This window comes from Caloenas nicobarica, chromosome 27 (genome assembly GCF_036013445.1).
Source record: "Caloenas nicobarica isolate bCalNic1 chromosome 27, bCalNic1.hap1, whole genome shotgun sequence".
Classification (NCBI taxonomy): Eukaryota; Metazoa; Chordata; class Aves; order Columbiformes; family Columbidae; genus Caloenas; species Caloenas nicobarica.
The window spans coordinates 3,090,360-3,103,629 of NC_088271.1; the positions used below are offsets into that span (position 1 = coordinate 3,090,360).

At 61.7% G+C, this 13,270-nt stretch overlaps 1 protein-coding gene across 1 annotated transcript; it reads left to right on the forward strand.

Annotated features, from left to right (window-relative positions):
- Positions 1–1,426: 1,426 nt before the first annotated feature.
- On the forward strand, positions 1,427–5,676 carry IL12RB1 (interleukin 12 receptor subunit beta 1). The gene is given in 16 exon segments (XM_065652583.1): positions 1,427–1,547; positions 1,550–1,666; positions 2,001–2,145; positions 2,266–2,435; positions 2,508–2,659; positions 3,155–3,191; positions 3,345–3,455; positions 3,536–3,618; positions 3,700–3,936; positions 3,939–4,167; positions 4,251–4,352; positions 4,457–4,603; positions 4,688–4,837; positions 4,960–5,056; positions 5,123–5,207; positions 5,299–5,676. Coding segments are annotated over 16 exon segments (2,361 nt in total).
- The last annotated feature ends 7,594 nt before the right edge of the window (positions 5,677–13,270 follow it).

The following is a 13,270-nucleotide window of genomic DNA, read 5'->3' on the forward strand; positions in this document are numbered from 1 at the left end:
CCATCTCACGCACCCACCCCTTGCACAGCCGCATCCAGAGCACCCGCCTTCCCCGCAGCCTCACGGGGGCTGCGCTCCCGCCGCTTCCCTCCCGCCCCCGCCGGGCTGCGGTGCCCCGCTGCCGGTGCCCGGTGCTCACCTGGAGGCCCCGCCGCCGCAGGATGCTGGACTCGTCCATCCCGCCGCCGCCTCCCGCTGCGCCCGCTCCGCCCGGTGCGCCCGGTGCGCCCCGCCCGCTCCGCCCGGTGCGCCCGGGGCGCCGCCCAGCGGCCCCGCCGCGTCACCGGACGCGCATCAGCATCGAGCCCGGGGCTGGCACGGTACGGGGCTGGCACCGCATGGCACGGGGCTGGCACTGCGTGGCACCGGGCTGGCACGTTATGCACGGTTCGGAGCAGCCCAGCGTGACAGGGTCTGGCACGGCACCGGCGCAGTGCGCCTGGCTCGGTACAGCCTGGCACAGCACAACCTGGGTGTACAACCTGGCAACAGCCCCCCCGGCTTGTTGTGGTCCAGCCGAGATCTGTCCTGCAGCCAGCACAGCCCAGCACTGCCCAGCACAGCCCAGTCTGGCATAGCCCAGCGTGGCACAGCCTGGTGTGGTACGGTAAAGCACAGCCTGGCCTGGTGTAGCGTGACATGGCACGGCACAGCTGTGTACAGCACGGTCCTGCTGTACATTTTGGCATGGCAAAGCCCAGCATGGCCCAGTATGGTGTGTGCCCTAAGCTGGGAGGGCACGAGGGGACACAGAGCGAGGCAGGAGGGCAGGAGGTGCCAGGGGACCCTCTGTGCCCCCACCTTGGCAATGGCCACGGCAGTGGGACAGAGGGGTCCCCGCAGTGCTGCCTCAGCACAGGGACATTCCCGCCGCCATCCGGCCCGGAGCAAAAGCCACACAAGGGGACACTTTCTGCGGGAACAAGGGGACTCTGTGCGTGGCCCTCAGTGCCACCCGGCTCCATCGTCCCGGGGTCACCCACCCCATCATGTGGCTGCCGCTGTCCCGGTGACACCGCGCTCTCACGTCTCACTGGGGCTTTGTTTGCGGCTGCAGGGGACAAGTTGTGCCAGGGATGGGCACAAGGAGCCCAATTTTGGGGACAACCACATGCACACACCACCAAAACCCTGAACAACCCCCCCAACCTTGGAGCAGCCACTCAAGATTCACCCAGTTAAGGGCAGGGCATCAAAAACATGCTGTGAAGTTTGCATTAAAAAAAAAAAAAAGAGCCCAAAACCCTCAAAACCCCAAGCCGTCTCTTTTGCTTACCTTGCGCTTCTCGCCGGGCCGGGGCACGCGGCGTGGCCGGGGCACGCGGTGCAACCAGGGCAGGGTTTTGCCAGGTCCCGGCAGGCGTGCTGGCAGAAAAAAGGGGAATATTTTCGTTGCTTTCTCTTTTGCTTTTGGTAAAAGCGAGGCATGCAATCACGCCTCGCGCTCTGCCTTGCATGGGAACGGCCGCCTTTCGGCAAGTTTTTAGCAGAAGAGGAAACGCCGGGCGCAGGGAACTGTGCCGAGCACCGAGCCGGGGAGAGGCACCCACCGGCTGCCGGGGGACCAGGCGGGGAGGGCACCGGAGCCCTGGATGCGGTGCAGGACACCCCGGGTGTCCAATGCTGGGGTGGCTGCTGCTGGCACTGGCGGCGCTGGCGCGGGGCGGTAAGTGCTGCTGCGGCGCCGGGAGATGAGAGATAACTTCAGAAAACTTTCAATGAATGATTTTGGGGGGTGATAAGCCGCGGGGAGCTGGCGCTGAGATGAAGACGCTCTCCCAAAACCACGGGGACAGGGTAAAACCGGGTGAACCTCCACCGGCGGCAGGGTGAGGGGCACCAGCCAGACCCGCATCCCTGGGGAGGCGGGAAATGGTGTTTTTTGGGTGAGAATCACCCACATGGCTGCTCTGATCCCCTGTCGAGCAATGGTTACGGGATGATGGTTACGCTGCTGCTCCATCCCAGCCTTGCCCAAGCTGATGGGTTTTGGGGCGCAGGACCCCCTCAGACACTGCCCTCTCCCGCAGGCACCGCCGCTGCCCCCAGCTTCTCCTGCTGGAAGCAGTGCAGCCCCCACGGGTTCCGCTGCTCCTGGCCGCCCCGTGGCCCCCCCGGCAACACCTCCTACCTCCTGACGCTCTGGTGAGTCGGGCACCGCGTCCCGGGGAGCCCGTGGGATGTGTTCTGACACGTGGGGACACGTGCCCTCTGCATCCCAAGCCCCATCCAGTTCTGGACTTGAACCTGCACCCCCCCCCGCAGCTACACGTTGCCCAGGCTGTGCCAGGAGTTTGAGGTGGGGGCGAGGACGATGTACCCCCTGAATCACCGGCGCATTTACGTCCTCACCAACGTCACGGCCTGGGTGGAGGCGCGCTGGGGGGACCGTGTCCACCGGACCCCCAACATCACCCTGTACCTCAACGAGGCCGGTAAGTGCCCGTGGGGCTGGGCTGGGTGCCAGCACCGGCACTGATAACCGCGAGACTTTCTCATCTTTACAGTCAAGCCAAACCCACCGTCCGCCGCGGTGCCCTTCACCAAGAGCGGTGGGTGGCTACGGCTGCGGGTGCCACGGCCACCGTGCCACCGGAGGGGACAGCCACCCCAGCGGGAGGCTCGATTCCGGAGGACAGGCGACCATGGCTGGACACAGGTAAAAAACACCGCTTGCCAGAGCCGGCGGTGACCAATGGGATGGTCAGTAGCGTCACGGCATCCTGGGGATTCGGTGATGCCACTGTCCCCCCCAAATCCACCCATGTCCCGTCTGTTTTGCGGCGTTAGCAGCTCTGCCCCATCCTCCCGGCCACGGGATCCCGCTGCTGCCTGTAACGGGATCAGTTCATGGGGATTACGCAGGCAAAACCCTGGATTAAGCTAATGACGACAGCGGATGCAATCTGGCCGCTTGTCCCCACTGATACCCCCCCCAGCCGGGGAACCCCCGCCCCTGTCCAGTGCCACCAGGAGGGTCTCAGGGCCAAAGCCACAGTACCCGGCCAAGGGGACCCTCCTGGCCACCGTGTCCCCTGCACCCTGTTTGGCTCTTCCAGCCCCTGGGATGCTTGGGAGACACAGGCAGCACCTGCTTTTCTGTCCCAGTAACATACTGGTTTTACTGGGCCTCTGTCGCTGATTCTCTCGGCAGGTGACATGCGAGGCAGTGACGGATGAGGATGACACAGGTCGGTTTAGCCCGCAGGGATGAGCATCTCCTGGGGGTGCTCCCAGGTCCTCATGGGGGGCTCTGCCCTGTGCCCCCCCCAGCGCTCTGAAATGGCCAAAAGCTGGGGAAAAGGGGGTGTCCCCCCCAACCTGACCCTGTCACCCCTCTGCAGTGACCTGTGCCCTGGGGGGGGACGGTGCCTTTGAGGTCCAGCTCCGGCACAAGCCCCCCCACTGGAGCAGCTACTGGAGTGACTGGAGCGGCTCCATCTTCGTCCCCAAGGGTGAGGAAGGGGAGGGGGAGCAGGACTGGTGGCATTTTCGGGATCTGCTGGGATCCCACCCGCTCCCCCTCCTCTTGCAGAAATCCTGGAGAGCCCGGCACTGAGCTACCAACTGGGAGAACTGGGGCCAGGTGGGCAGCGGGTGCTGCAGCTGGGCTGGCAGGTACGGTGACAACCCCAGGGACCCTCCTGGCTGTCCCCTCACAAATTGCACCCACCAAACTGCCCCTTATCCATCCCCCAGCGAGCCCCCGAGGAGCAGGGGAACGTCACCTATACGCTGCGCACCCACATGCCAGCGTGCGGCTGCACCGAGGAGGACACGGTGGAGCTGGGGACAGAGGTGACAGCCCACAACCTCACCCTCTCCGGTGCCGAGTACCAAATCCTGCTGACGGCGGCCAATGCCGCCGGGACAGGGCCACCGCGGCGGCTCCTTGTACCGGCAGTGCAGCGCGCAGGTACCTGCCCCGCAGCCTGGGGGGGTTATTTTCCACCCAGCGGGATGCCGGCCATCCCTTGCATCCCCCGTTTCATCCAGATCTTGGCTTCAAGAACGTCAGCGTGGTCGGCAGCGCCGTGACGGTGGAGTGGGAAGCACCGAGCGCCGGTTCTGCATCCTGCTTCGAGCAGCAACCGCTGCAGCGAGCCCCAAAATGGGGCGTTTGCACCCAGTTGGGGTTCCCTGCCAAGAGCATCCACGTGGAGAGAGGTAAGAGAGCACCCTGCGCCCCCACCTGTCCCAGGGATGGGTCCTGGTGAGGGTTTAACCAGTGTCACCGGTTCCTGCCACAGGAGCACTGGCCACACCGGCGTGTCACCGCCTGGCCGTGCACGGCTGGTCCCCGGCGCGGGGCTGGGCCACCTTCGCCCTGCACCATCACTACGCCGGCAACGGTACGTACGGAAACACGGGGCATCCCACGTGCCCGGATTAACTGCAAAAAGAGGGTTCCCAAAACACTCCTCCGTTTTTTTTGCACTCCCGTCGTCACGCGCAGCGTCACTGGCCGTGCCCATCCGCATCAACACCAGCACCAGCGATGCCACCGTTGTTCTCCAGTGGAGTCCGTCCCCTCGTGCCACCTGTCCCGGGGTGCTGGCCAAGTACCTCATCTGCCACGCGGCTGAGGGGGACAATGTGACCTGTGAGTGGGACCCGCTGTCCCCGTGGGGCAGGAGGAGGGGGGGGCTACCACCGGGCTACCGCCTGCTCGTTACCGTTTACCCAGATGCTGAAGCAGATGCCGCGGCGTCGCACTTCACCCTCCAAAACCTCCGGCCCGGCACAACCCACCGGGTGGGCGTTCAGGAGGTGACGGCAGAGAGCAAAGGGACCTGTGGGGCTTGGTGGCGCTTCCAGACCAAGGCGCTGGGTAATGGCTGGAGACCCCGTCCCCTGCCCAGTCCCCACGGGGTGCCCACCCTTGCTCCAAAACGGCTCCCGTGTCCCACACGGGGATGCCGGGGACAAACACCACCACCCAGCCATGCCTGTCCCCAGGTCCCCAGGGAGCAGCGTGGAAATCCAACCTGAAGTACCTGGGCATCCTACTCGCTGTCCCCGCCGCAGCTGCCGTCTACCAACTGAGCAAAAAGAGGTGACAGCAGCACCCTCACCCCCCCTGCTCCCCCAGTTCTCCCCTTCACCAGCCCCCCCTCCCCAGGGTTCGCCGCCTCCTCTTCCCCCCGCTGCCCAAGCCGGTGGGCAGCAAAGCCGTCGAGTTCTCCGCCGGCGAAACCGCGAGCCAGGTGAGCCGCGAGATGCGGGACGGGCCGGATCCTGCGCCCCGTGCGCGGCGCTGGCAGGGGACGTCCCACCCCAAACACATCTGTCCCTCAGTGCCACCCGCGTCGCGGCTTCGTGGAGCCATCGGAGAGGTTCAGCCTGGCCGAGCTGCTGCTGACAGAGCCGAATCCCGGCAAGGAGGCGAACGATGCCGGCACGCGGTCTGGCGCGCTGCAACCCAGCCCCGCCGCGGCGCAAGAACCGGTGACGGCGTCTCCGCCGGAGCTGCCGTTCACCTACCGCAGGCAGGAGATGCTGAGCCCGCCTGGATTTGAACCTCCTGGCAGCACCGAGGAAGAGGAGGAGGAGGAAGAGGGAAGGCCAGGGATGCACCAGCCGCTGGTCCCCATCGCCCTGCTCATCTCCGACAAACCCGTCATCATCCGGGACCAGGCGGGATGGGACCTGGCGCCGGACGAGCCGGTGCCATAGCCAGCGCCAGGCTGGGATGGATGGCAAGAGGGGGTCCCGGGGATGCCAAACACCCGCGGGGGGATGCCGAGCACCCACCCCACATATTCATGGTCACACCAGCACTTTCCAGGGGTTTTCTGGTTCCCAGGACATGGAAGGCGATGTCTTCAGCCTCAGCATCGCACAGGAGCTGGATCTGGCCCTGCACTTCCCAGCCTCAAAGTTTTATCTGTGATAAACAACATGGGAAGGCGATTGCAGAGTCCAGCTGAGGGTGTTTCCTTGCAGGACGGGGAGGAGAAGAAATTCCCCCTGGCCTCCTGGCACAGCCAAGGCTGGCATCACCCCAGCCCCAGTGGTACGTGGGCACAAACAGCGCCAAACACGGGCTGCTCGCGAAAAAATTTTAAAATGTGAAAAAAATCACGTGCAAAAAAAATAAGAAACACGCAAAAATAAGAAATGTGCAAAAAAAAAAAATGTAATAAGTTAAAAATAAAAATATGTTAAAAACAGTTTGTTAAAATATGCAAAAAATAAAAATAGATGCAAAAATAAAAAGACAAATGCAGAAACTAAAAAAAAAAAAAGAAAAATTAAAAAAGAAAATGCAAAAATTCAAAAAGTAAAATGCACGAAGCAGCAGGGCAGAGATGGTTTCCCTGGTCTGATCTGCAGCCCATGGGATGGGGGGTGACCCGGGGCGGGCAGGGCCCCCCCGGCACCCCCACGTGGGGCTGCACCGGCACCTCTGGCCTTATCTGAGGCAGAACTGGAGATGCTGCCGAAGATGAAGAGCGGTTTGTGGTTTTGTCTGTCTTGCGTGCAGGGCCCAGAGGTGTCAGCGTTTACTTGCTGAGAGTGCAAAAAAACTAAAAAGGGAAAAAAAAAAAAAGTAAAAAATGAGGTTAGTAGCGTGGGGAAGTCCTGGCAAACGCAGCACCGGCGCAGCCGCCGGCGTACGGCTCAGCCTCCCCGCTGCTGCTTTTGGCCCCGGTTTGTGTTTTGCAAGTATTTGACCAAAATTATGCTCGCAGCACCGGCACGCGCAGGCGGAAACCGCGCGGATGCGACCGGAGATAAAGCACCGGGGGCCGTTTTGGTGCGTTGACCCCCATGACCTCCCCCAGCTGTGGCTGGGTTGGGATTTACGGCTCTTCCCGGCGATCCGGGGGCGGCTGCGATGGGGCCGTTCCCGTGGCAGGGGGTCCCTCATGGCTGCGACCTCCCATCGCCATCGTGCCACCGGTGTCCGGCACCGCGCGTCCGGGTGTCCCGCTTGCTGGTGGAGCCACGAGGTGGCACAAGCCACGAGGTGGCACCAGCCCCGCGTCCCCACAGCGTGTCCCCACCTCCTGCCACAGCAAACCCATCGCTCCCTCCCCAAAGACCCCCCCACGCCGCCGGCAACGTCTCATCCATGAATCGACGAGTTTATACGGCAGCACCACGATCAAAGCCCCAGCCCTAAACCCTCCCCACATCACCGTGGGCTCCATCCTTGCTCCTCAGATCCCCAGGGATCTGCGGGAGGTCGGGGACCCCGCATCCTCCCGGTGCCAGAAACCTAGCTGGAGGGATCATATTGAGGGATTTTACTGGGATTTGGCTGATTCCGGGCTCACCAGGCCAGTCACGTGCGGAGGAAATATTTGGTTACCGGCGCAGTGCTCAGGTTTCAGCACCGGCCCCTGTTTACAGCCCGTTTTGGGGGTGAATTCATTTGGCAAACCAAGCGGCACCGGGGTCACCGCTCAGCGCGGTCGGTGGTAAACACATTGTCCGGCTCGGGGCCAGCGCCGGCAGCGGTTAATCATCCCGGCGCACGGAACGAGGTCACGCCGGGACAGCCCGTCCCGAAAAACACCCCAGGGAAAGGGGGATGGGAGAACCCCCCACCGTCACCCTCCAGGGATCAGTTCCACCCATGATGCTGCTCATGCCCCCCCAAATGCCTCTGGGGACATCCTTGTCCCCAGTGACAGCCCCGTGCATCCTTTCCCACACATGTCCCGAGTGGGTCGGTGCTCTGCTGGGAACACCGCAGAGCCCACGGGCAACGCGCTGGGGAAAACTAATTAAGTGTGCCTTGCCAATTAGCATGAGCGAGCAGCTCAGGACTTGCTAATTAATTCAAATTTTACAGGACTAGTTTCCAAATGAGTCTGGGGGAGCTGCGCTCAGCCCAGTGACCCGAGCGCGGCCGCCGGGGTGACATTCACAGCCAGGACGTGACCGTCCCCGCTGCTCCGTCCGGCTCCGACCCCGCGCGGGACCCAGACGCGGCGCATCAGTGACACCATTGCTGAGAACGGGCAACTCGTTACACCCAACGGGGGACCCTTCTTGGGACAGCTCAGGGTAAGGAGCAAAAATCACAACGAGCCGGGGGAAAAAACCCATCCCAGCACAGGGGGACAACAGGATCTCTGAGACACCCCGAGCTGTGGGGACCCCCAGCTTTGGGGTCTCCCCAGGCCAGCAGAGCAGCCGCCCACACACACGTACCCCGACACCTTCCCGAGCAGCTAATTTAAGACCCCGCTGCCTTTTATTTTTAGCAGAGGACATCTCATTTTGTCCTGCGATGGTTTTTTGTATTGCCTGCTACGCCAGCTATTTCCATCCGGCTGTTTACACGCACCGGTGCCAGCGCTGCCCGAATGCCAGGGGTGAAGGCGCCGGGGGCTGCGGTGGGTGCAGAGCATCCCTGCCCCAAAGTGGGAAACCTCCTCCTATTCCCTCCCTATTTCTTCCTACAGGGTCTTGGTGCCACGTCCCCAAAATTAAAGAGCACCAGGGACTCGCAGGGATGGATTTTACCCCACGCCACCTCTGCTTGCCCTTGCTAAGCGGAAAATTCAGCGCCGCATCCTGATAAAACAAATGGTGCAGCGGAAAGATGCTCAGAGCTTGGGGATGGGCTTTGGCCTCCCGGATTTCGGGGGATACAAGCTCAGGCTGGCACAGGAGGAAAACCGAAAAGCAGCCGGAGGGGTTTGCTATGGCCCCATAACCATCAGGTCCTGGGAGGGCTGAGCCGAGGTCCTTCCCTGCGGGTCTGGGTTGGGGTTTCGCTCCTAAATTGAGGAGTTTAAGCTGGTTTTCAGCCCTGGGGAAACACAGATCTGCTGAGCGACAGCCTGGGTTTAGCGCGGGCAGCGGAGACGGTGCGACACTGCAATCACTTCCCTGGTCCGTCTGTCCCTCTCCCAGCCCTTTCCCTTGTCCGTCTGCCCCTTTGCAGCCCCCTTTCTCCCTCCCCAAACCGCAGCCTAGAGCACAGCCTATGCCAGGTGGAGGTTTAAGCTCAGCCTAACCACAAAGGAGGAAGATTATTTGCCAGGCAAAAAGCCACCGCTGCCACCTCCTACCCAGTGCCACCAGCTCCTGGGGAGATTAGGTGACCATTCAGGAGCTGCTTTCACTTGATCTCTAAGCAAACTGAACCAATCCCCACGATTTCATTATTATTATCTATTATTTAAGCAGAATTTAAAGGCTACATCTCACCCCAGGCAGGAGGTGCATCCCCCTCCCCTGCATTGCAAAACGCCCATGGCCAGGATGCCCGGGGCTAGAAAAATCTCAGAAAATTTTTCCTTTTCCTCGCTAAAAAAAGGTTTTGGGGTTCTTCACCCCCAAAATCCCTGGCACAGGCATCGCAGCAGGGAAGGGGCTGCAGGGGCCACAGCTGGACAGACGGCCACAGCTGGACAGACGGCCACAGCTGGGCTCGCTTGTTTTTCAAAGTCACGGGGATTTCAGCACCGGCATTTCGCAACCGTGGGGTGTCCCAACAACAACAATTTGACTTTGCAAGCGGGGCCCGCGGCCGCCCAGCGCCTCCGGCTCCTTCCTGCTGGCGTCAGGCTGAGCTCGCTGCAACAGCTTCGCCCGGGCCAGCATTATTTCCAAAGCCGAGAATGGAAAATGCCTCAAAGCAGCAGAAAAATTGAATATTTAATTTTTTTTTTTTTTTTTTTCCCCTCCTATTGAGAGGGCCTCCGGGCTGCGCCATCCCCCGTGGGGCTGCACAGGATGCTCAGCTCCCTGCAGAAACCCAGCAGGATACTGCGTTAGAAATCATCTTCTCCTCTGCCGTGCAAGAAACACCCAGGCGACGGCAGGAAATATTTTCTTTCTGCAGTTTTAATGTTTTCGGACGGCTGCTCTCAGGGCCGGCGGCCCAAGGGGCAGCTCAACCTCTGGCACAGCCAAAGCTTTCCAGGCTTTGGCAGCAGCAAAGCCACAGCTGTCGATGGTTTTTTGTTGTTTTCCAAGCAAAACTTTGTAAAAGTAATAAAAGAAATCATAAAACAAGGGCGTTGGGAAGGGGCGGCCGCCTCCCCGGCTATCGGGCGATGTGGAAGGACGGGACGCGGCTCCTTATCAGCTCACGCTTGGCAGCGGAGCCGGCCAGAGCTTTGCGGCGTAAACATATTTTGCTGGTGTGGGCGGCCAGGGTTGAGCTAAGGACAACTGGCTCGGTAGCAATCAGAACCCTCCCCCCACCAAAAAAAAAAAAAAAAAAAAAAAAATCTCATTTTTTGCAGCAAACCCCCATTTGTGCACGCCGATCCTGGAGCAAACAACCAGCCAAGTTTTGCAGCAATAAATACAGGAGCAAGAGCAACGCCCTCCAGCTCCGCTCCCCCCGGTGTTTACCAGCTCTATGCAAACACGTTGACTCTCCCTCATTTTTTCACACACAAACCTGCCAGAAAAGCAGAGCAAACCAGCTCAGGGTCCCCAGCTGTGACCATTGTCCCCACCGCGGCCACTTCCAACCAGCTGGAACCCCCCGGCTATCGCTGCCTCCATCGCCGTGCCGGGATGCGGTGGCATTTACACAGCCGCTCGGCAGGAAAATCCTTCTCCCTGCTCCACACAAACCCTTGCATTTAAAAGTAATTGGGTGCAGGTTTGCTAACGAGGTTGGCAGTGGGGAGGGGGTTAATTGCGAGCTCCTGGGGATGTGGGGTTGTCCCTGCAAGCTGGCTCAGGGTCTTCATCTCATCCAAACTGGGCTTGGTTCAAGGTTGTGGGTTTGTTTTTTTTTTTTTTGGAATCAGCTCAAAGCTGCTGCTTCTTGCAGGAGCAGGGGGAAAAAAGGGGAATAAAAAAGAAGCACAAGCCCATTTGTGGATATTTTAAGCTTGAGGAGCAGATGGGGGAAGTGGAGCTGCAGGGTTGACCCATCGCAGGAGCTGCCCTGGGGTGTCAGAGGACACGGAGCAGTGGGGGTGACAGGGCCAGCTGTGTCCCCACCGTCACCTGAGGTGGCCCCCTGCTGAGGGTGGGGGTGCCGCTCTCCCCCTCCCTGGTGCCGGTTTGAGATGCAGTGGCAGCGTGTGCGATGTCACCGCGCCGTGTCCCCCGACACTGGGGTTTGCGCCGCAAACGCAGCCGGGGTGGGGAGCGGCACTGGGGACAAAGTCCCATCGCGCCGTGTCCCTTTGCATGCCCGTGTCACCCGCAGATCCCAGCCCGTCCCCGGGTGCCATCGTGGGAGCCGTGCCATGTCCCCAGCGCCGTCCCCGCGCACGCTGTGTGTGCACCAAAGCATCACGTGCTGCTGTCGGATGACTTGGGAGGGGGGATTTTTTTTTTTTTTTTGAAGTGTTGCTGTTTTTTTGAACAAAGCCAAAATATTTGTGTCCCCGGGGTGATGGCTTCGGGTTGCCAAGCCTGGGATGTGGCACTGGGGTCCCAGCGGGAGGGAGGACACCCGGCTCGGTGGGGACGGTCCCTGCTGGCACCCGGTGCCGGCAGCTCCAGCCCCCTGCGCCGGCTCCACTGTTTATACATAGACATGTTTGTGCGTGGCGCCCGGCCCCTTTCTCCCTGCCAAACAACTGGAGAAAAGTCAAAAAGTCATAAAAATTTTCCATTGCCCGAGGGAGGGAGTGGTGACCGCGCAGCCCCACAGCGATGGACCCAAATGGAGGGGGTCAACCTCAGAAAAAAACAAGGGGTTGGGTTTGATATAGTGAATAAAGGCGGCGGTTTGGTGCCGGCAGCCCGTGGCAAAGCCGGCACCGGTAGCACCCGCTGCCGTTGGGGCTCGGGGGGTGTCTCGGTGAGCACCACGATGCCCGTTTGCGCCGGCGTGATGTTCTCAGGGGACAGGACACGTGGCACATCCAACACACCGAGCCGCCTGCTCCAGACCCCATTTTTCGGTATAAACCGACCCTGGTTTCACCGGTTTCCCCCCGCACCCAGAAGGGCTCACCGCCCGCGCCGGCTTGGCCACCTCTCCGGGAAAAAGCTGCGATTCCTGTTGTGCCGCCGGGGAAAGCCCCGGCGCAGGGATGTGGGGACTTTTCCTGTGGATTCTGTGGGCGGCAGCGGCTCCGGCAAACGGGCGGCTGAGTCAGCGGGTGGAGGACGGGCAGCGATGCCGCCCGGGCACGTCGGGGTGCGCGGCTCCTTCCCGGCATCCCGGCAGAGCTCTGCGGACGGGGGACCCCAGGGATGCTGCAGAGACCAAGCTGTGCCGCTGGAGCCAAACCAAAGCAAGGCCTGGTGCTCTGGGGACAGCACATGTGTCCCCAAGGTGCTCAGGGACCCGTAGCCGGTGCTCCCCAGCACCCACCAGAACCAACTCACTGCTCCCCAGCTTCGGACCCGCCACAAAGATGCTGAATTTGGGGAGCGGACTGACCCCGTCGACAGAGCAGGGCATCCTCATTCATGCAAAAAAATTCAGATTTATCATTGCCACCTGCAAACAGAGCAGACCTCGGTGCCCTCACCAGTGGGTTTTGGGGTCAGCTGCACCCCATGGAGCTCAGCCCAGCTGGGCTGGGGGGCGGTAGCGCTTCTTTTGGGAGCTGGACAGGTGCCCGGGCTGGGTGGCAGCAGCTGATCCTCGGCGATCGCAGGGCTGCACCGGCACCGGCACATTCTGTCCCTGCCGGCGCCGGGACGGCCGCGAGCTTGGCGTGTCACCCCCCCCCACGGCACAGCCGCACTGGGCCCCCCGCCGGTGACCCCCACCGGGGGACAACACGGCCACCGTGCCGGGAGCGAGCATCCGATGGGGACAGGGGGGCATGGCGGGGAAGGAGCAGCCCCCCAAGTGCTGCAGAAAGGGGCTGCAGGGCCGTGAGCTGCAGGGGGGGGTCCCAGCACCCTGCAGAGCCAAGAGCTGCAAGGAGGGGGTCCCAGCACCCCAACGCCCGGGGCAGAGGGGTCCCACATTTTAGGGACTGAACGCAAAAAGACCAAGAGAGAGGAGCAGAGCTGGGAAGGGGTTGGTGCTTCCACATCCCCCCCGGCACAGAGCAGATTTTTTGCCGGGGGGTCTGGGAAGCATTTTCCAACATGCGGGGCCAAGAGCTATAAATACCCCCGGCACTGTAATTGTATAACCCAGCTCCTGCCCGGCACCGGTCCCTGTGTTGCCAGCACCACCGCACGTGGCACGGGGCCGTCCAGGCTCGGCGGACCCCCAGGGGCCCCCAGACCCCCGCCGTGCCGATAACCAGGAGAACAGCACGGGCTGTGTGATATGGACTTTGGAGCGGGGGAAGACAAACAGCAGAAGGTTGGAGGGAGCAGCAGTGGTTGCGCAAGCGCTGCCGGGGGAGTCTCTGCCTCGCCC